The 20,548-nt window shown below is 45.7% G+C and overlaps 1 protein-coding gene across 1 annotated transcript in view; it reads left to right on the top strand.

Annotated features, from left to right (window-relative positions):
- The window catches only part of LOC147724585 (fibrocystin-L-like), a 505,554-nt gene that overhangs the window by 287,122 nt on the left and 197,884 nt on the right, over positions 1-20,548 (top strand). The window contains exons 49-53 of the mRNA XM_086918064.1: positions 1,335-1,576; positions 3,399-3,535; positions 5,157-6,183; positions 10,472-10,663; positions 11,740-11,891. Coding sequence (XP_086774190.1) covers positions 1,335-1,576; positions 3,399-3,535; positions 5,157-6,183; positions 10,472-10,663; positions 11,740-11,891 — 1,750 coding nt within the window. The remainder of the gene's footprint in view (positions 1-1,334; positions 1,577-3,398; positions 3,536-5,156; positions 6,184-10,471; positions 10,664-11,739; positions 11,892-20,548) is intronic.

The raw sequence follows: 20,548 nt of genomic DNA on the forward strand, positions 1-20,548 counted from the left end.
TAACACCAGATTCTGGACTTGAACAGCTGCCAATATGAGGCATTTTTATTTGGCAGAACGACGCACAATATTGTTCCTTAAAGTCGCACTTGTTAAGGGCAGCATGCCAATCAGAACATAATTCTTCAGATGAAAAGGTGAGTGTTGGGTAGAGTTAAATCAACAACGTTATTCAAACAGCTAAGTAATAAAATAAACTCTGCCCAGATATATAGATGGACCAAAATAAAAGTTTAATAAGGAAGAAGGTATTGAAAATTAAATTGACTTAATCGGGTCCTAATAAAAGTACCTTCTTTATGATAACCATTTGGGGGCACTTACGTCGTGAACCATGGAGAAGTATGCAAAAGTGTGATGCAATAAGAATGACGAGAATACTTGATTTATGTCTGAAAGAGGGAAGCAAGAAGGTTACAATTTAACATACAGGGTGGAGTGATAGGAAAGGAGAAGGAAGAGGCAAAAGGTGGGCAAGTGGAAAAGAGAAAGAGAGTGGAAGAGTGCAGGGTCGTGGTGGAGCGATTGTAAAGGGCACTTTCCTTTCATGTGGCAACAAATTGGTTATTTGCTCGCAAGGAAAAAAATGATTTGGTTGGTCCCAAAATGTTGGTCTCTAAGGTGGCACAATGAGCCAGCCAATTCAAGGATTTGATCTGCTACCTTTTAAGGTTGAGCCCAGACAGCGCTTGCACTGTCTGGAAGATCTGTTGCATGTATTTTGTGTTGGCATTGCAGCATTGCCCAAGGACTTGTCTGCTGGCGCGTTTGCTTACGGACTGCTGTTTTTGTAGTAACTGCTTCTATTTAACTGTCTTGATAGAAAATGACCAGCAGAGGTCAGTAAAATACTAGAATCGATTTCTGCTTAGAGGCTTTTTTTTATTTCTGTTGCAACTGCCTCTGTCTTGATAGAAAGCAGAGGTTAGTAGAATGCCAGAATCTCTTTACACAGGATAATGTGCTTTATAGCAAAAAATGTAGAAGGCCCTAATTGCGAGACCTACTGCACTGTAAATGTCTGTTCTTTTTACCAGGAGGCTGGGTCTATGGCATCTAAAATTGATGATTTCACTGAAAACCAGATCATACTGGACTGTGTGTGGGCTATGACAGCATTAAGATTTCTGTCAGTGTATTGAGGTCAACCACTGCAACTAAAAATAGGAATATTTGTGTAAAGTACTAGAAATTAGCGCCAGCTGAATTACACTTGCAGTAAAAAATAGTTTTGAAATCTCTTCTTGATTTGAAACTCATTATAAAGTCAATTGAGGAAAAGAGGCTAAACCAAAGAACTGCATGATCATGAACTTATTTTTGGTCTGTTTCAGACTTGCTCAACCCCAAAATGAGAAGAGATCTATAACTGCTGTGTCCGACGATGGCAGGACCTTGACTATCGACACCCCACTTACTTACAAACATTTGGGGGTATCTGTTACACTGCCTGGTGGTAGAGTGTTTGAAGCAAGAGCAGAAGTTGGTCTCCTCACCAGAAATATCCTTATTCGTGGCAGTGACAATGTCGAGTGGCATGATGACATCGCGGCTTGCCCTGATGGATTTGATCCAGGTACATTGAGGATACTCTTTCAGCTTTTGCTTACAGAGTATTGATTTTTTTTGCTAATTAAGCTATACTGCATATGGGTCGAGTTTGTGTCTTGCTCCATTTTATTCAAAACAGAACTCACAAATTGGCGGTAGAATTTCGGTTTTTGACATATGCCGAAATGAGGACAGCGCACATATTTTAGACAAATTCTAAAAGAGAACTGGGCTTTCTTTATTAATTGCTTTTCTTTGAGTCTAAGTCTTGTTACTGCTTGAGGTGAAACCACAGCTAGGACGTGGGCATTGTTGCCTCTATCCATTCAAAATGTGTTTTCTTTTTTTAATACGTCATTTTCATTATAATACTGCATTGTCAATCACAAAAATCATTACATTTCACATTTACTGGTAATTACAAAATGTGTTTTCTTGAAATATTTTGCATAGCTCCTCCATCCCCTCCTGTATTGCATAGCTAACAGAAACTGGCGCGTATGCAGCACAAATAAAGAGAACATTATGCACGTAATCTGCATTTGCACTAAAATGGCAGAGGAGAGGAGGTGCCCCCTTAAACCTTTGCTAAAGGACAAAGGGATCCACACATGCAGGCAGGCCGTCATTTCCTGTCTACAGCTTGATGACTCCATCCTGAATTGTTGCTGTTTGAACAAATAATCTCTCCAAAAAGCAACTGAGCGCACTAAGGAGTAGCTGGGCTTCACTGTCTAAAATATCTTTCTCGGGGATCAGTCAGAAACCTGGGTCATGATGCCAGTCACAGTGGACCACCATCACCACAAACTCGATGCTATCCTGACTACCTTCAGAATGCACACAAGCACTTTTAAGGGCACTAATTTGCACTGTAATCTGCTGTTTACACAACCTTCCTTGTGGAACAGCCAGAACCCTAGGCTAAGTTGCTAGCCAGAGTGGAAACAATAGCCTTAAAACTATGACCTATCCTGGTACCTTGTGGTTTTCTGACAACCTCCAGGCAGCGCACATTGCACTTTAAAGTTGTTCATTGGCAGGTTTAACTTGTGCTTCATCAATTTTCTATATCCAAGCCTTTTACATGATTTTGACTACTGCCTTTTCTTTTGTACGATTTTAATTAATTGAAACACATTAAGTTATTTATCATCAAAAGTGTGGGGGGGGTGGGAGGAGTTAAATGATACAAGGCAGTAGAGTCAGAAACTGGAAAGAGGAAAGTACAGGAGTGACCCCTGTTGAAAAAATATAAACCAAAGGGAGAGATGGGGTACAGGTGGGGCTACTACCGAAGAGCTGGGCTCCAGAAAGGAAGGACGCTGAGGAAGGGTGGGCAGTTGAGCCGAGTTCAGACCTGCCAACCTGAGTCTAAATCTTACTGTGTGATAAGGGGTGGGGCCTTGGAGTGGGTGGGGCCTCGTGCCAAGAAGTACCGGAGTGAACAATACCACTGGGTCTGGGCTCCCAACGACACAGCTTGCCACAAGCTTCTAATAAACAAAAAAATGCCAATGTCGCTAATTTCTGGATAGGACAATTATTTAGTCAAAACATACGGATGAGACAGTATGTTTGTTGATTTTAATTACAATTCTTTTTATTATTTTTTAGTTTCTATTAACCACTTCTATTTAGATGAGTACTTTTTCAAAATATTGTACAAATGTTAAAATCTGGTGTACACAACAAAAATTGATATGTGTTATATCAAAATTCACAACTTTCTTATTTACAAAGATTACATTTTATTTGTTTGTTCATCTTCACCTGACAGAAGACAACCCTCACTTCTTCAGGGCAGAACCTGCCTTTTCTGAACAAGTTATTATGCTTTTTCCCAGGTGAATTTGCCACTCAGACGTGCTTCCAGGGGCGTTTTGGTGAAGAAATCGGCAGTGACCAGTTTGGAGGCTGCATCATGTTCCACGCACCGCAGCCAAACATGCAACTTGCGACCGGGAGGATTGAATACGTGGAGGTATTTTTCATTCTCGCTTGTTTATAACACAATTATATGTCTGATGGTGACGAACAAACCTCCTTCTCAAAGAAACATCCTTGATAAAGTATAAAGGGGCAAAGGCAGAAAATGTTGTTTGGTCATCTCTTTGGCTTTACCTGAATGGATTATTCATTATTCACGTAGGAATCAAAATGCATTATTACATGTGTCAATACAACTGGCTATTTCTTTCACACGTTCAATGATCAATAAATAAGAAATGTGCTCTTCTACACAGGGATGGGAAGGATCTGTCTATTTGATCTAATTATCTTTTAAGTTCTCTCTTTTATTCTGCTTTTCTTGATTTATGTGTTTACTGAAGAGTTTGTGAGGTTCTCTACGTCGCATAGGTCCTTTTAGAGCATTGCGATAGCCTCATAAGAAAAAATAATTAAAAACTCTGATAATGTGCAAGGTAGAGTCTAGCTGGATGTGAAGATGACCCCAGATGAGAAATTTTTCACTCACTGAGCCCCTAAGTCTTTAATTTAACACCTGTTTGGATATTATGGTTTTTGGTGTTCTCTAAACTGCCTTTCAGTGGGAAATGGGTGCCTAGTCTGCCCAACTGTTGTGGACGAGGACTTTCTGCCGTCTTTAGCTCCTTAAAGTATTGTATGGTCGGGTTAGTCGATGAGGATCACAGGACCCTTGATGGAGTGTTGCAGCGAGCGAGTTTCTAAAGGGAGCCAGGAGCTTTGCCCCAATGTGCTTCCGACATAATGTATAGAGTTTTGAATTCAAGACTAATTTCCCTCCAATATAGCTGTTTCAAAGATGGATTAATGTGTTCCTGGTTGGAAGGGTGAAGGCTGTCTGGCTGAGCATCCCTTGTAGCCTGGTGATGAGATTTTTGGAAGCAAAAAAGAGATGCATGCTGATTATAATGCATCGGTAGAGGTGTGGCGCATCGACCAGAGCAGCTGACTCCAGTGCGCCGGGGCTCACAGTTCAAATCCAGGGGCAGCTCCGCTCAGTATAATGTGACTCTGGGTAATAGCTCACTTAATCTCCCAAGCGGCCATGGCGCTTTGAGACCCTTAGGGGTGATTACTTTGCGCTTTACAAATACCAGATTATTATTATTATTATTATTATTATTATTATTGGTTAAAGAGTCAAACGGGCAATGTGCTCATTATCGTTGCCGATCACAAGTTGCATTGTAATGGGTAGGTGTTAAATTTGCCTCCAGACTCTTTCATTGTGGAATCACCCAACTATTACGAGGTAATGACTCAGTAAGGTGAAGTGATATTCAAGATGCAAAATGATGCTGCTATGTCTCTGCATGCCCTCCCCATTACGGTTCCATCAACGGGCAGGAATTCCACTTGGTTTTGATAGGAGGAACTGTGCTTGTGTATTACCACACCTGATGCTACCAGGTGCAGGAACACCTAGAAACATGTAATACACTTTTAGTCAAAAAAGATAGTTTAAGACTGGAATGGGATTACCATTTCAATTGTAATTGGGATTTTTGTGTCTCAAGTTTACTATTGACTTCATGAGCAAATATTTCATTGCATAGCCTACTGACAACAATGCCTCTTGGCATACCACTAATGCATATTGTTTTTCCATTTCCTAGGTTTTTCACGCTGGTCAAGCATTTAGATTGGGACGGTACCCCATACACTGGCATCTGATGGGTGATATGCAGTTTAAGTCCTATGTGAGAGGCTGTGCAATTCATCAGACGTACAACAGGGCTGTGACCATTCACAACACACACCATCTTCTTGTGGAGAATAATGTGATATACGATATCATGGGAGGAGCATTTTTCATAGAAGATGGGATAGAACATGGTAATGTTTTGCAGTACAACCTTGCGGTTTTTGTCAAGCAGAGCACCAGCCTTCTGAATGATGACATTACTCCAGCTGCATTTTGGGTGACCAATCCAAACAACACGATCAGGCACAATGCTGCAGCGGGGGGAACCCATTTTGGTTTCTGGTACAGAATGCATGACAATCCAGATGGGCCTTCCTATGATCCAAATATTTGCCAGAAGCGGGTCCCTCTGGGAGAGTTCCATAACAACACTGTACATTCGCAAGGTTGGTTTGGGATCTGGATCTTTGAGTCCTATTTCCCCACACAGGGAGGCAGCTGCTATTCCCGTACTCCAGAGCCTGCCATATTTGATTCATTAACAACCTGGAATTGCCAAAAAGGAGCAGAATGGGTGAATGGTGGAGCTCTTCATTTTCAGAATTTTCTAATGGTAAACAATGAGAATGCTGGCATAGAGACTAAGAGAATATTCCTCGACTATGTTGGAGGATGGGGAGAGACCAGTGGAGCTGTCATAAAGAATGCCACCATTGTTGGGTATTTGGATGAGCTTGGACTGGGTTCTTCATACTGCTCTTCCAGAGGCATTGTCCTTCCTTTCGATGAAGGACTTACAGTTTCTTTGACAAAGTTCATAAATTTTGATCGCAGCTGTGCTGCCATTGGTGTGACGTCTGTAGCAGGGTTGTGTACAGACAGATGCGGCGGCTGGAGTGCAAAGTTTGATGGGATCCAGTTTGTTAACACAAGTAACAAGGCTGGCTTCAGATGGGAGCATGAAGTTGTTCTGATTGATGTTGATGGATCGCTTACAGGTAATTATCTATTGATTTAATTCTAAATCTGGATTGGAATTTCACCTCCCATCATGATTACTATGAGTACCTGTGATCACTAGAGGTGCAGAAAAATATTCTGTGAGTTCAGTCCTAAATATATAGGAAACCGAGAAAAGGAAAAATTATTAGTACCATCCATATTTTTTTCATTCTTCAAAAGAGATAAAACACATTGAATACTTGAGTTCAGTTGGCATGCATTGTCCAATACGGATATTTTGCTCTGTATAGCACAATTATAGAACCATTACTGTAAGTAAAAATACATTTAACATTAGTTCTCAATTGGTATTTTAGTTGTATAATTACTAGTAACAGACAACATGATAATGTAGGTAGAGATACACACAATTTGCTCTGCTTCTAATGAAACAAGATCTTAGGTTGCCATGTATTTTTAATATGTGCTGGAGAACAGATTAAAGTCAGAAAGCAATCCTCCAGAAAAATCTTTACCCTGTGGAAAAACTATTATCAACAGACAAGAGATAGAACACAGACACAAACACACATAGACACAAACGGATCACTGACAAAATATCGACCTACAAAATATCGACCTACAGGAATATCGATGCAAAAATATCGAAGGCAAGAATATCGACATCCTATCTACAACATGGTAAGTACAAAAATATCGAAAATAAAATATAGATGTTAAAAATATCGATGTTAAAAATATCATTTTGTTTTCTGTAAAAATATAAATGTAAAATAAAGTAAATAACACTAATAAATAAAATCAACATAGTTAAAAATATCTAATAATGTTTAAAATTAATAAATAATACATTATTAAACATATACAGAAAATATATAATATATGTACTTAACAATAAGTTGTAATAATTTTTTAAATAATTTATAAATTAATAAAAAATATACATTACAAATACATTTACAAACAAAACAAAAACATAAATAAAAAGTAAAGAATTATGTTTAATAAATTAAGAAAATTAAATATACTTTTAATGTTTTTAAAATAATTATATAAAACGTTGCAGAAAACGTTGGACAGCTTAGGGGTAAAAATTACTATTCCAACTCCAAAAAGTGCAACAGTAGGGAAAGCGTTGGATAGCGTAGGGGTAAAAATTACTATTCCCACTCCAGAGAGTGCAACAGTAGGAAAAGCGGTGGATAGCGTAGGGGTAAAAATTACTATTCCAACTCCAGAGACTGCAACAGTAGGGAAAACGTCGGATAGCTTAGAGATAAAAATTACTATTCCCACTCCAGAGAGTGCAACAGTAGGGAAAGTGTAATGGTAAAAATTACTATTCCAACTATAGAGAGTGCAACAGTAGAAAAAGTGTTGAATAGTGTAGGGGTAAAAATTACTATTCCAACTCCAGAGAGTGCAACAGTAGGGAAAACCTTGGGTAGCGTAGAGATAAAAATTACTATTCCCACTCCAGAGAGTGCAACAGTAGGGAAAGCGTAATGGTAACAATTACTATTCCAACTCCAGAGAGTGCAACAGTAGGGAAAACGTTGGACAGCGTAAGGGTAAAAATTACTATTCCAACTCCAAACAGTGCAACAGTAGGGAAAGCGTTGGATAGCGTAGGGGTAAAAATTACTATTCCAACTCCAGAGAGTGCAACAGTAGGGAAAGTGTTGGATAGTGTAGGGGTAAAAATTACTATTCCCACTCCAGAGAATGCAACAGTAAAGAAAGCGTTGGATAGCGTAGGGGTAAAAATTACTATTCCCACTCCAGAGAGTGCAACAGTAAGGAAAGCGTTGAATAGCATAGGGGTAAAAATTACTATTCCCACTCCAGAGAGTGCAACAGTAGGGAAAGCATTGGATAGCGTAGGGGTAAAATTTACTATTCCCACTCCAGAGAGTGCAACAGTAAGGAAAGCATTGGATAGCGTAGGGGTAAAAATTACTATTTCCACTCCAGAGAGTGCAACAGTAGGGAAAGCGTTGGATAGCGTAGGGGTAAAAATTACTATTCCCACTCCAGAGAGTGCAACAGTAGGGAAAACGTTGGATAGCGTAGCGGTAAAAATTACTATTCACACTCCAGAGACTTACCAATTACAAACCCTAATTACCAATTGAAAAATTAATTGCCAATTAAAAAATGTAATTACCAATTACAAACCTTAATTACCAATTAATAAAATTAATTACCAATTAAAATAATTAATTACAAATTAATAATTAATTAGAAATAAAATAATTATCAATACCAATCAAAAATAGATAATTACCTAATTACAATTAAATTACTTCCCACCCAATCCCCCTATAAACCCACAACCCGCTACAGAACTAAAACGCAAACATGTATCAAAATTAATTTACAATTACTAAAAATTGATAATTAATTTAATATAAATACATTACTTCACACCCTATTCCCCTAAAAACCCACAACCCGCTCCAGTACTAAAACATAAAATTAAATTAAAAAGAACATTTTTAATATATAATAAATAGTACACATATAATTTAAAACAAATAAAATACTTTAAAAAAACATATAACACATACATATAAAATACATAATAAAATACATAACAACAAACAAATATCGATATTAGTAACATCGAAATTAGTGACATCGATATAATTGATATCGATATTACTAACCTCGATATTACTTACATCGATATAAAAAAAATCGATATTACTTACCTTAGGGTCGATATTCTGTCCAACGAAATTCTTGACCTCGATATTTTTCACCTTCGATATTTACAACTCGATATTACTGTAGGTCGATATTAGGGAATCAATATTTTGACTGTGCACCGACACAAACACACGGACAGAGATAGAAAGACACACACACATTGTTTTAGACAGCCAACCCTTAAGACCACTATAGAGTGCTTAGGAATAGGTGTAGTCTAGGAGAAATAATTCCCATTCTTGGAGGAACAAGCATTATCTGTGACCACAGATATCATCCCGTGAGGTGACTCCTCGGATTTTAGGTTACCAGCACAGCACTATTCTCACTGTACAGAAATTGACAACACATATACAAAGTTGCATCACCTTGGTGTAGCTTGTACAAAGCAAGTAGACCCCAAACGGGTAGAGAGTACACATTCAACATAGGGTTGTTCAAAGAAACAAATGCAGGAAGTGAATTTGAATGAGGATTCTCCGAACATACATCTGTATATATTCCTGTCGTTAGACCCTGTCTATATTTTAACTTCTGAAGTAATCTTGCCTAATTCATTGAAGGGAAGAAGGTTTGAATAAGTAGTCATTTATCAAAAATGCCTAAGATGAAATAGACTTCCCGAAAATTGACCCTGAGTATCAGGACACAAACACAATGTTCAAAAGCCTCTCACACATTCAAGGGACTATCCAGCATAGGCCCTGCCTACCTGAACAACCGCCTTCCTTCCATCAAACATCCAGATACCTCCCCTATACTGGACTCCTCCTCCCACACATCTACGTGTGGGAAATAGCGTTTACAATGCTGTTTTTACAACAAAGTACTATTACAACACAGTTATTACAAAGACCGTGTTGTTAGTACACAATACCTTTCCATCGCAAGTCATTAGAATGACTTGCTGTAGGGGGCGCTAAGGTATTGGATATGAAATCCAACACCTTCCCTGCTGTTGCGCAAACTGAAGTAGGAATAGTGAATAATACTATTCCTAAGTCCAGCACCCCTTCTACAGCAAGTTGTTGTAATGACTTGCAATGTAAGGGTATTGCGACTGTAACAACTGTGTTGTAAAAGTACGCATTGTGTAATAGCAAGCATGCGATGTAACATGCATTCCTAGGCATCCACAGAAACAAGTCCCGGAGGTGGGCCTTCTCATACATTGCCCCTAAAGTGTAGAAACCCTCCTACTACACAGCATAGCCTACTCCTCCCTTCTTGAGTTTTGCACGAAGCTGAATACCTGACTTTTCCTAATAATTTCCTGCCCATGGCAAGGTTAGGCAGACACACCTGCTCAGTGTCAGGAAACCCTCACGGCTTGCTTTACAACATAACATAACAGTTTTACTTGTTTGAACTAAACATGTGATCAGTATGTTTGTGCTTTAGGAGTCTTTCCTGTGCAGTCCCCACAAAACAAACTTACGAAACGAAGAATTTCATTGTCTACCATTCACCACATAATGCACACGACTTTACCTAGCTTAAACACTATGAAATTGATTACATATATTTATATGTAGTCACAGTAACAGTGGTATTGCGTGGTTGCAGGCATTGAATGACTGACTAATGTAATGAATATTTTGTTTCCAACAGGAACTGCAGGGCGTAAAGTAGTTCCAAAAAGCTCGCTTCTGAATCCCTCAGAGTGCAGCCGAAGCGCGGAGTGGAGTTTGGGCTTTGAAGGTTTTATCTGCAATTCATCAGTCAGTTTCCATCGTTTGGCCTTCAACAAACCTTCACCATCATCGCTTTCCGGACAGGATGTAATTCTTTCCAATGCTTATGGTAATATATTTTGTATTAAACATTGGTAATATATTAAACAATAATTCATTCCTGGCCAAGGAGGATCCTAATTTGAAAAAAACAGAATGCCTTTCATGAAACATCATGAAAAACAGATGTATTTCTAGTGGGTCCTTGTAGTACAAATAGGGATACCAATATCTGGACAGTCTGTTAATAGAGGGAAGTTTCTCAAAGATGCTAGTCTTTTAATATGTATATACTATTAGTGGTCCCAGCCTCTTGATGGTAGGGACACGTGTTCAGCAAAATCCATATCCATTTAAATCGCCTCCTGTTTACAGAAATACATTCAAGGCTATTCTTTGTAAAGCTTTTTGATATGTGGCGTTTATGGCTGCAAGATCAATTACATTCCAGATAGATATGTACAAGACAGAACAGTAAACCCCACGTACAACAGTACAGCATTAAAAATTGTAAATTGTACATTTCCAAAGTCCAATATATACTTGCGATTGTAAATCAAGTACAAACAATGCGGGTAAAGTAATAGATCGCCTTGCCATCTTGAAAAAGGGGCTGAACATATTAACAGATCACAGGTGAGCAGTTCCCTCCCACCACATTCCTTCCTAACTTCGTGCAGCAACATCTGGGTGCACTATGTGGGATCCATTGACATGTTGGTTAAAGGTGTAATGCTTACAAAATAGCCTGGGCCAGTTGAGGAATTTCTTTCCATATCACACATGGCCCTACAAGATTAATCTGTGCATCCAATATAAGCACACCATTATCCTGCCTCCAACTAAATTCATGATCAGACTAACCTAGGACAAATACAACCGGCATCACTAGCACGAGCCCTTAAAAGTGTAGCTGGGCTACGACTACTTTGACATAGCCTATACCTCATGGCAAAACACTTGAATGGTTCTTCCATATCTTTTCCTTTTTTTTCCCACAACACCTATGTCTTGTTTTTGAGAGTAGTAATATAGGTGTCTACACTGACACTAAGAAACATGAACTATTGTATAACGCTTAACCTACTTGTATGCTTAATAATGTATCAGTACAAGTTACATATCGTTGTCTGTTGTGTGTTGCAGGTGTCAGCACTGTTCCTTTTCTGAAGAAACGCCTAACTCATAAACCAGGCTGGATGGCTTTGCTCCCAAATGCAGATTCTTTCAATTGGTACTTTCATGATGCAGAGTTCATCACAAACATATCATACTCTTCAATATTCTATGGATTTAAGGTAACAGACTAAAGCATGTATTTACTTTATTATTTTGCATCTTTATTTGCTCTTAAACAAACAATAATTATCCATGTGGGTATATGCCTAAATTATACTAAACTGAAGAGGGTAAATGAACAGATTCAGGTTGAGGGTGGATGTTTTTAATGGATCAGGATTAATACTGGCACACCTAACCGTCCCTCTGTGCAATCTGCAGGGAGGTCAAGGATTGGATTAGCATGTATGCAGAACCCGATTATGACCTATTGCTGGGCACAGTGAGAAATTTGCTCTGCTTTCGCCGGAACTGGCAGCACTCAGTTCTGAATCTATGCAAAAGTGTGTGAAGGAGGTACAGACCTGTCGAAATAGTGACAGAGCCAAATACTATGCATGTGAGTGGGTGCATTGTGTGTGTGTTGAAGGGTGGGGAAGTGAATGAGATACAAAGCAGTACGTGCAGGTTAGAGTGAAAAAGTGTACACAAAAGGAGAGAAATTAGTTATTAGGTATGCAGATGAAAAGTTTCAGAAAGTTATGAGTAGAAAAATTTCATGTCTAACCACAGAGTACAGAAGAAAGTGGTGTGTAGAATGGAAGTGAGTGTGAGTGACACTCAAAAGGCCACTATCCTTTCCACAGACCATCGTAAGTTTGAATTCATAATCTGCCTAAAATGTTTAAATGAATTCTGATGGGATTTTTTTCTTTTTACTGAATTAAACAAAGGTTGATGTGACGTGATAGCTAGGTGCTAAAATAAGGTAGAAGCTATTGTTTAACAACCAAAATAACACTGATATTCACCAGCACAAAGTTTCCAGCAAGTTCGTCAAAGTTATTAGCTGCTCTCTCCCTATTAAAACTGTGACTAAGTTGTACACAGTGGTGCCATGCACACACACACACACACGTGTGTGTGTGTGTGTGCATGGGTGGGTGCGTGTGTTTGTGTGTTTGTGTGTGTGTGTGTGTGTGAGTGTGTGTGTATGTATATGTATGAAAAACCCAAAGGTTAATGTAACGTTACAACTAGGTGAATTTGTCAATGACACATTAACTTTTTAACTTAAAAAAACTTCGAAATTCCCTATTCATAGTTAGCTGAACTAACTATAGCTCATGCCTCCGTCATGCACTGTTCATGACCTCACTCATGGCATATTCTATGACATAATTTATTGGGAGTGGGCAAATTCGCCTAACTATAAATTTACTTTACCCTTTGTTTCTTTTCAATAATCTTCTGCATTTATTGTTAAACTAGTACAGATATTTTTATCCCACCTAACTATAATGTTACTTTAACATTTGCATAAAGTAATAGTTAATTACCATACATAAATGCCTGCATCCAAGCCCTCTCCGTACAGCCAACCTCAAACTGAGCACAGCCTTCCCCTTGCATTTGTTTTTCACTTATCAAGGGGCGGGGTGTGCGCCCCAATCTCTGAGCCTTGTTAGACTCTAGGGACCCCTCCCCGAGCCATTTTTAAAAATAAAGGTGGGAGGGCAGCCCAGCCCCCCTCCCCGACCCTCTTTAGCCCCTGGGGACCCCATCCACCAGGGCCATGTATGTAAACAAAAGGGACTGGGGCCACTTGCCCTCCTTCTCTTCAAGCCTTGTTAGGCCCTCGGTAACCTATCCCCAAGGGCCACTCTTCTAAATAAAGTGTAGAAGGTCCTCCGTGGCCCCCTACAGGGGCCGACTTTAGCCCTAGGGACACCATTCCCAGGCCCACCATTAGGGCCTCTCCATATAAAGACATTTATGGAGGCTGGGGCAGGGGGCGCCCACCACCTACCCCATTCCTGGGCCTCTGCGCCCTCAGGGAGGGTGGATGCATAGCCCCTTTGCAAATAAAAATTTTTGGCCCCGTGGGTGGGCACCCCTGGACCTCTGCAGGCTCTGGGAGTTGGTTGACCAGCTCCCTCTCCTATGAAAACACAGCCCAGGGGTTTGGCTTCCTTATTGGTATTAAATGTGGCCCAGGCCCCATTTTTTTCTGTTTTTTTCAGATCCGGCAAGAGTCTTGCGGGATTGCAGCATTTTTGCTGTTTTCTTTTACTTTTTGGTCCCAGGGTGGGACCCTAGGGAGTCAGGGTATCTGTACCCTGCCCCCAATATTATTATTGTTTTTGAAATTTCAGGTCAGGAGACTAAGTCTTCTAGGGGGCGTGGCTTGGACGCCGATCGGGATGGCGGCGTGAGCTCGCAGCTCCGCGCGGAATCCCGCTAATTCTCCTGTTTTTCGGGACCCTAGGCGACCCGGAGACGACGTTCCTGCCCTCTGAAGTGTGTGGGGACAGCTGGACGTACTCGGAGAGTCGCTGGGGGACTGCTGGCCCCGAGGAGATCGAGGAAGAGGCGGCCGAGGTGTAGTCCGGGGTGTGAAGAAAATGGCGGCGGGGAGGTCGGACGGTCCCGAACTTCAGCCCTGAGTCCGGCTGTCGCCAAGCAGCGAGGGACCCTGCACCCGACTGCCCGACGCACTGGGACTGGCGGCGCGATGCCCTGAGACCGGGGGACGTTGCCCGATTCACCCAGGAGATCAGGGGTTCTCGTCGGCCACCGCCCTAAGGCTCATCCTCCCCCCACAGGCCCAGTGGGGGTGACGGAACGGAGCTCGTCCGCCTGGTCATTGCTCCTGAGACCATTGGCGGGGACATAGCACTGCCCGGTGCCCGGTGGCCGGCACGGACCCACGGGCGTACCCGTAGTACGGGTGGCCGGACTTGTGACGCAGCGCCCTGACATGGCGGCGATCGGAGGGCCGATGCCCGGGAGCCGCGAGGGGGACTCGGCGACATCGACCCGGCTGAGTGAGAGTCCCTCCCCGGAGCTTGACCAGGAACAGCGGCTGAACCGGCGCTTGGATGCCATCCTTGAGGCGATCACCTCCACTAAGGAGGCATTGCACAATGACATTGCCCAAGTGGCCACGGGCCTGGGGCTGCTACGCGCGGATCACGCGAAGCTGGCGGATCGGGTCAAGGATCATGACCAACTGTTGCTGGACCTGAAGCCATCGGTGGTGACCGCGGAGCACAGGATCACAGACATTTTGGCCCGACTGGACGCTCTAGAGCGGAGGGCGGAGGATGCCGAAGGCCGCAATAGGCGGAACAACGTGCGGGTCGTAGGCCTGCCGGAACGGATTGAGGGGGAGGATGCGGTGGCCTACATGGAGAACTGGTTCCGCACTGTGGTGGCGCCGGAGGGGCTTACTCCATTTTTCACTCTGGAGCGAGCTCACCGGGTGCCCGCTCGCCCGCCGGGGCTTGGCCGCCCCCCCCGACCGATGGTGGTGCGGCTCCTCCACTATAAGGACCGAGACCTCCTCATCCAGCGGGCCAGGATGTCGGGCCCTTATGAGATGGAGAACAGCAAGGTAACGATCTTTCCGGATTATACGCAGGCGGTCCAGAAGGACAGGGCATCGTTCCTTGCTGTGAAGAAGGAGCTCAGGGAGGAAGGCATCCAATACTCCTTGCTCTACCCGGCCAAGCTGCGGATTATCATGGATGGCACCACACACTTTTTCCAGACTCCGGACGAAGTCTGGCAATGGCTTGAGTCGTACAGAGCGGGGACGGACAGGTCGCACCAAAGTCGGCGAGACCAGCCCAAACAGCCCCGGGTGCGGCAGTCACAACGCATCAGGTCCCGCAACAGGCGCCAGCGGGAGAAACGGGAGGCTCAAATGGCGGCGGAGAAGAGGGATGCACTCGCGGCGACGGCGGCCATTACAGGGTCGCAACAGAACAGTGAACGGGCCGAAACGGACTCGGGAGGAGAAGGCAGCAGAACAGGAGAGGAACTTTCGGAGGCGGAGAGCCAGAAGGGGCCGAAAGTGACTCCACAGACTTCGGTTGATATTTTCTGTGGCTGAGATAGACTTGGGGCTAGACCGGGACTTCATGGTAGGGTGATATCCTGTTGCTGGAGGGCGGGTTGCCGGGTGGGGGAGCTGAGTGTTTCGGAGGGGATGAAGGGCGGGACGCGGGCTCCGCTAGCTGGGGTCGGCGGCGACTCACCCCCCCTAGGCCCTTAAGGTCGACTGTGGTGGAGACCACAGGGTAAGTGTGCGAGAAGTTGGATCAAGGTTTGGATGGGGGCGGCCATTGGGTTCGTGTGCTCTGTCCTGGGGAGTGGGGTTTGGGGAATGTTTCAGTTTTGGGATTGTTTGGGGGGGGGCAACTGCATAGGGGGGGTCATGGACCGTTGTTGTTTGATTCGGACTGTACGGAATTGGAATGGGGACATTACCTAATTTGAAATGCCTAACGTGGAATGTCCGGGGGCTGCGGACTATGGTGAAACGTCACAAAGTACATGCATACCTGGTACGCAGGGGGGTTCAGATAGCTATGCTCCAGGAGACTCATCTCACCAAAAAAGAGTGCGCTGCCTTGCAGAAAAGATGGCGGGGCCAGGTTTTTGGCACCACTTACTCAGCGTATGCCAGGGGGGTCTTGATCTGGGTGAGGGCGGGGATACCCTTTCAAGTGCTGAATCAGGTAATAGATCCGGATGGCAGGTTTGTAGCGGTGGAGGGGAGATTGTATGGACGGGATGTGGTTTTCTGTTGTGTTTATGCACCGAACACTGACCAAGGCCGATACTTTGATAACCTCTCGGGGTCCTTGGCCTCTTTCCTGGCGGGTCCGATAGTGCTAGGGGGGGACTTCAACTCGATTACGGATGTGGCTCTGGATAGGTCCCATCCCCCCTTAGTAGACTCTCCTGTGCGCAGGCTGGCCGCGCACAGGAAGGACTGGCAAGAACGATGGGGGTTGCTGGATGTCTGGAGGGAGAGGCACAGGGGAACCAGGGATTACTCCTTTTATTCCGCTCTCCATGATTTACATGTCAGGATCGATTCGGTGCTTTGCGGGAGCTCCCTAGCCCCATTGATTACCCATGCTGAGTACCTTGCTAGGACTATATCCGATCATAACCCCCTGTTGGTGCATATCCAGTGGCAGAGTGAGCGCTCAGTAATACCAACATGGCGGCTACGGCCGGAGACGCTAGAGGATTCTGTGTTCGACGATGCGGTCCGGCAGGGCATTGATAGTTATTTCGGTGTGAATGAAGGAACGGCGACGAGTAGGTCTACTGAATGGGATGCAATGAAAGTGGTGGTGAGAGGGGTGTGCTTGGGCAGGTACTCGAACGCTCGAACGACGGTGCTGAATGACTTAATGAAAGCGGAGGAAACTTTGAGGGACTTGGAGCGCCGCAGGCCAACTAGGCCAGGTCTACAGGCCCAGTTATTGGAGGCGAAGGAAGTGGTAGCCGCGGAGACGGAACGCTTGAGATGTTATGACTATAGGCAGTACATTATCAGGGCACACGCAGAAAGGGACAAGGTGGGTACCCTCTTAGCCAGACTAGCTAGCCCGGAACTTAGGGGTTGCCCGATCCTCAGCATTACTAATGCGCAGGGAGAGATGGTGTACTCCCAGGCAGCTGTATTGGACCGCTTCAGGGGATAGTATGAGGACTTGTACCGGAGTCAGTTGGGAGTGGGGGTTCAGGACATCGTGGAGTACCTGGGGGAGAGGCCACTTCCGGTCCTGGACGGGGACGACGCGAGGGACCTGGGTAGCCCGATCACACTTACGGAAATTCGAGTGGCTATCAAACATATGGCCCGTAACAAGACGCCCGGTGTGGACGGACTGCCAATCGAGTTCTATCAGCACTATGTGGACGCTCTGGCGCCCAGGCTGCTGGTGGTGTATACGGAGGCCTTCGAGAAGGGGGCATTGCCTGGCTCCATGCGGGAGGCCTTGATAGTACCACTGCTCAAGCCTGGCCGGGATGCCACGGACGTGAGGTCTTATCGCCCGCTGTCCATGCTGACGGTGGACTATAAGATCCTGAGTCGCATCCTAGCCACTAGACTGGCCCCGCACATGACGGGCCTGGTGCACAGGGATCAGGCCGGGTTTATACCCACGAGGAGCACGGCGATGAATATCCGCCGCCTGGTGGGAATAATGGACGCCATCTTGGATGGGGAGGGAGCGCCGGCGGTTCTGTCCGTGGATATCGAGAAGGCCTTCGATAGTTTGGAATTGCCTTTCTTGGATGGAGTGCTGGAGCGGCTTGGCATGGGCGACGGGTTTCGAAGGTGGACGAGAGTCTTGTATAACTCGGCGACGGCGAGAGTTCGATTGGGCGGCCTGGTATCTGCCGCGTACCCGGTGGGCAGGGGAACACGACAGGGATGCTCTCTCTCCCCTCTGTTGTTTGCCCTGGCGATGGAACCCTTGGCGGTCCATGCGAGGTCAGGCGACCGATACGCGGGAATAGCGAGTGATGGGCAATGGCATTATATATCGCTCTATGCGGATGACCTGCTCCTGTACCTAGCTGACACCTCGGGGGCACTGGTTGGAGCGATGGATCTGCTGTCCGAGTTCGGCCGGCTGTCGGGCCTTAAGGTCAACTGGGCAAAGACCTGCGTGTTTCCGCTGAGAGCGGGATCGCCAGCCCCTAGCAGCGACTTGGGTGTGGCATGGGAACCCTCTTGCATCACCTACTTGGGTGTCCGCATTTACCACTCGGCTGCTGACCTTTTGGAGGGTAACATTGGCCGTTGTGTCCGGTCACTGCGGGGTAGCTTGTCTTTCTGGTCGACCCTCCCGCTGACAGTCCTGGGCAGGATAGCATTGTTGAAAATGGTGGCGCTCCCCCGCTTCCTTTATTATTTCCGAACGCTACCTGTCTGGATTCCCCAGGGGGTGTTTAGGGAACTGTGGTCAATGATTACTGGCTTTCTGTGGGGGCACGGCCGTCGCAGGATAGCCCTGAGCACGCTACTTCGCCCCAAGCTGGAGGGGGGCATGGCCGTGCCCGACCTAGAGCTGTATTATTTAGCGGCGCAGTTGCAGGTCCTTACGCAGAACGTAGCCAGGGTGTTCCGGGGGCCGGAGGAAGACCGGGGTCGGGGGATACAGCGCCACGTGCTGTCATACATCATCATGCAGCAACGGCTCGAGTTACGGGCCCTCACCATGGAGGAGCGGACGCTCCGGCTGTGCTGGCAGAGGAGCCTTCGGAGGGCGAGGGCACCGCGGCCTTATGCCCCGGAGATCCCGATCGGGATGTTGACGGCTTTGCCGCACGGAGGAGATTGGTCCCCGTTGTTGGATTGGGAGGAAGCGGGGCTGCAGGTGGTGGGTGACTTGTACATAGATGGGGCGTTGGCGCCGTTCGACGTGCTCCGGGACCAGTTCGGACTGCCTGAGGGGGGCTTCCTCCTACACGCGGCTGTAGTGGCTGCTATGCAAAAGCACTGGAAGGAGGGGCTCCTGGAACCCGCGACGACTATGGCGTGCCAATATGTGGTGATGGCGGCTGGTACATTCAAAGCTGTGACGTGCCTCCATAATAGGATGCTGAACGAAGGGCTGGAACCACTCCATGGGCTCAAAGCTAAATGGGAGGGGAGCGTTGGCCGGCCCATACCGGATACGGCATGGGGCCATATCCTGCGACGCACGTGGAAGGGCACCAGGAACGCGCGCTTTCAGCAGGTCCATTTCTATGTGCTCCATAGGGCCTATTTAACTCCAGAGAAACTACAGCGGCACTTTCGGGTGCCAGATGCCTGTTGCCCCGGGTGTTCGTCCCTCGGGGCGGACATGGACCACTTGTTTTGGGGGTGTCCACAACTGGGAACCTATTGGGCGGAGGTAGGGGAACTCCTGAATGAAGTGACTGACAGGGAGGTAGAATTCGACATGGCGGCGTGTCTATTGCTCTGGTTCCCGCATACTAAGCACACCAAGGTGACAAGTAAATTCATAGATCTGGGTCTGATATTGGCTCAAAGGGAAATATCGTGGCACTGGAAGGCCAGGGGAGGTCCCTCACTGCGTAGATGGAAGAATGAGTTGCTGCGATGGTCTGACTGCGAGAGCGTGCTCCGGATGAAGCAGGCAGTGAAGTTGGGGAATGAGAAGGCTCTGGATGCGGCGCGTGCATGGGAGTTAGTGGTACAGGCTCTGCGTGATGCTTTGGTTGAGGATGAGGACGGCGAGGACTAAGCCGCTGGACACCGCGGGGCGAACACAGAAGTATGCAACTACGCACTGTAGTGGAACCATCCAGTTCAATAGGGCGAAGCACACACCTTAGCAGTTGCCAGGGGGGGGGGGGCTTTGGGGGGGTTAGCTGTAGGGGGGTTTGGGGAGGGCCGGAAGCCATTGGAGGGTTGCTGATTGAGGCCTTGGAACTACTGGGACAGGGGGTATTGAGTGGCAGGCAGACTGATTGGGTGGGACGGCCTGGCACGAAGGCCCGAATAGCCTAGAGCAGGCCCAGACAGGGGCAATTACGTTGATTTCCACGGAGATGGCTGACGGGACTGTTGTTGCGGGTGGGGGGGTAAAAGCAGATACGTAAAACGACCTTCCGCCAGGGTCCCAATGGGACGTACACTGTGCTGTGTTCCTCTCGAGCGATTTGATATGCCGCCCGGCCTCCGGGATGCGGGCTGAATGGCTGTGTACAACTGTGAACTGTCATTGGACGGGGGGAGCCCACAAGTGCACTGGCTGTTTAATTTTATCCTGTGGTTTATAACTCTGCAATAAAAATATAATTTAAAAAAAAAAGGAGACTAAGTCTTCTAGTCCTCTAATGCTTTCCAGCA

Source organism: Lissotriton vulgaris, chromosome 4_1 (assembly GCF_964263255.1).
Source record: "Lissotriton vulgaris chromosome 4_1, aLisVul1.2, whole genome shotgun sequence".
In the NCBI taxonomy this organism is placed as follows: domain Eukaryota; kingdom Metazoa; phylum Chordata; class Amphibia; order Caudata; family Salamandridae; genus Lissotriton; species Lissotriton vulgaris.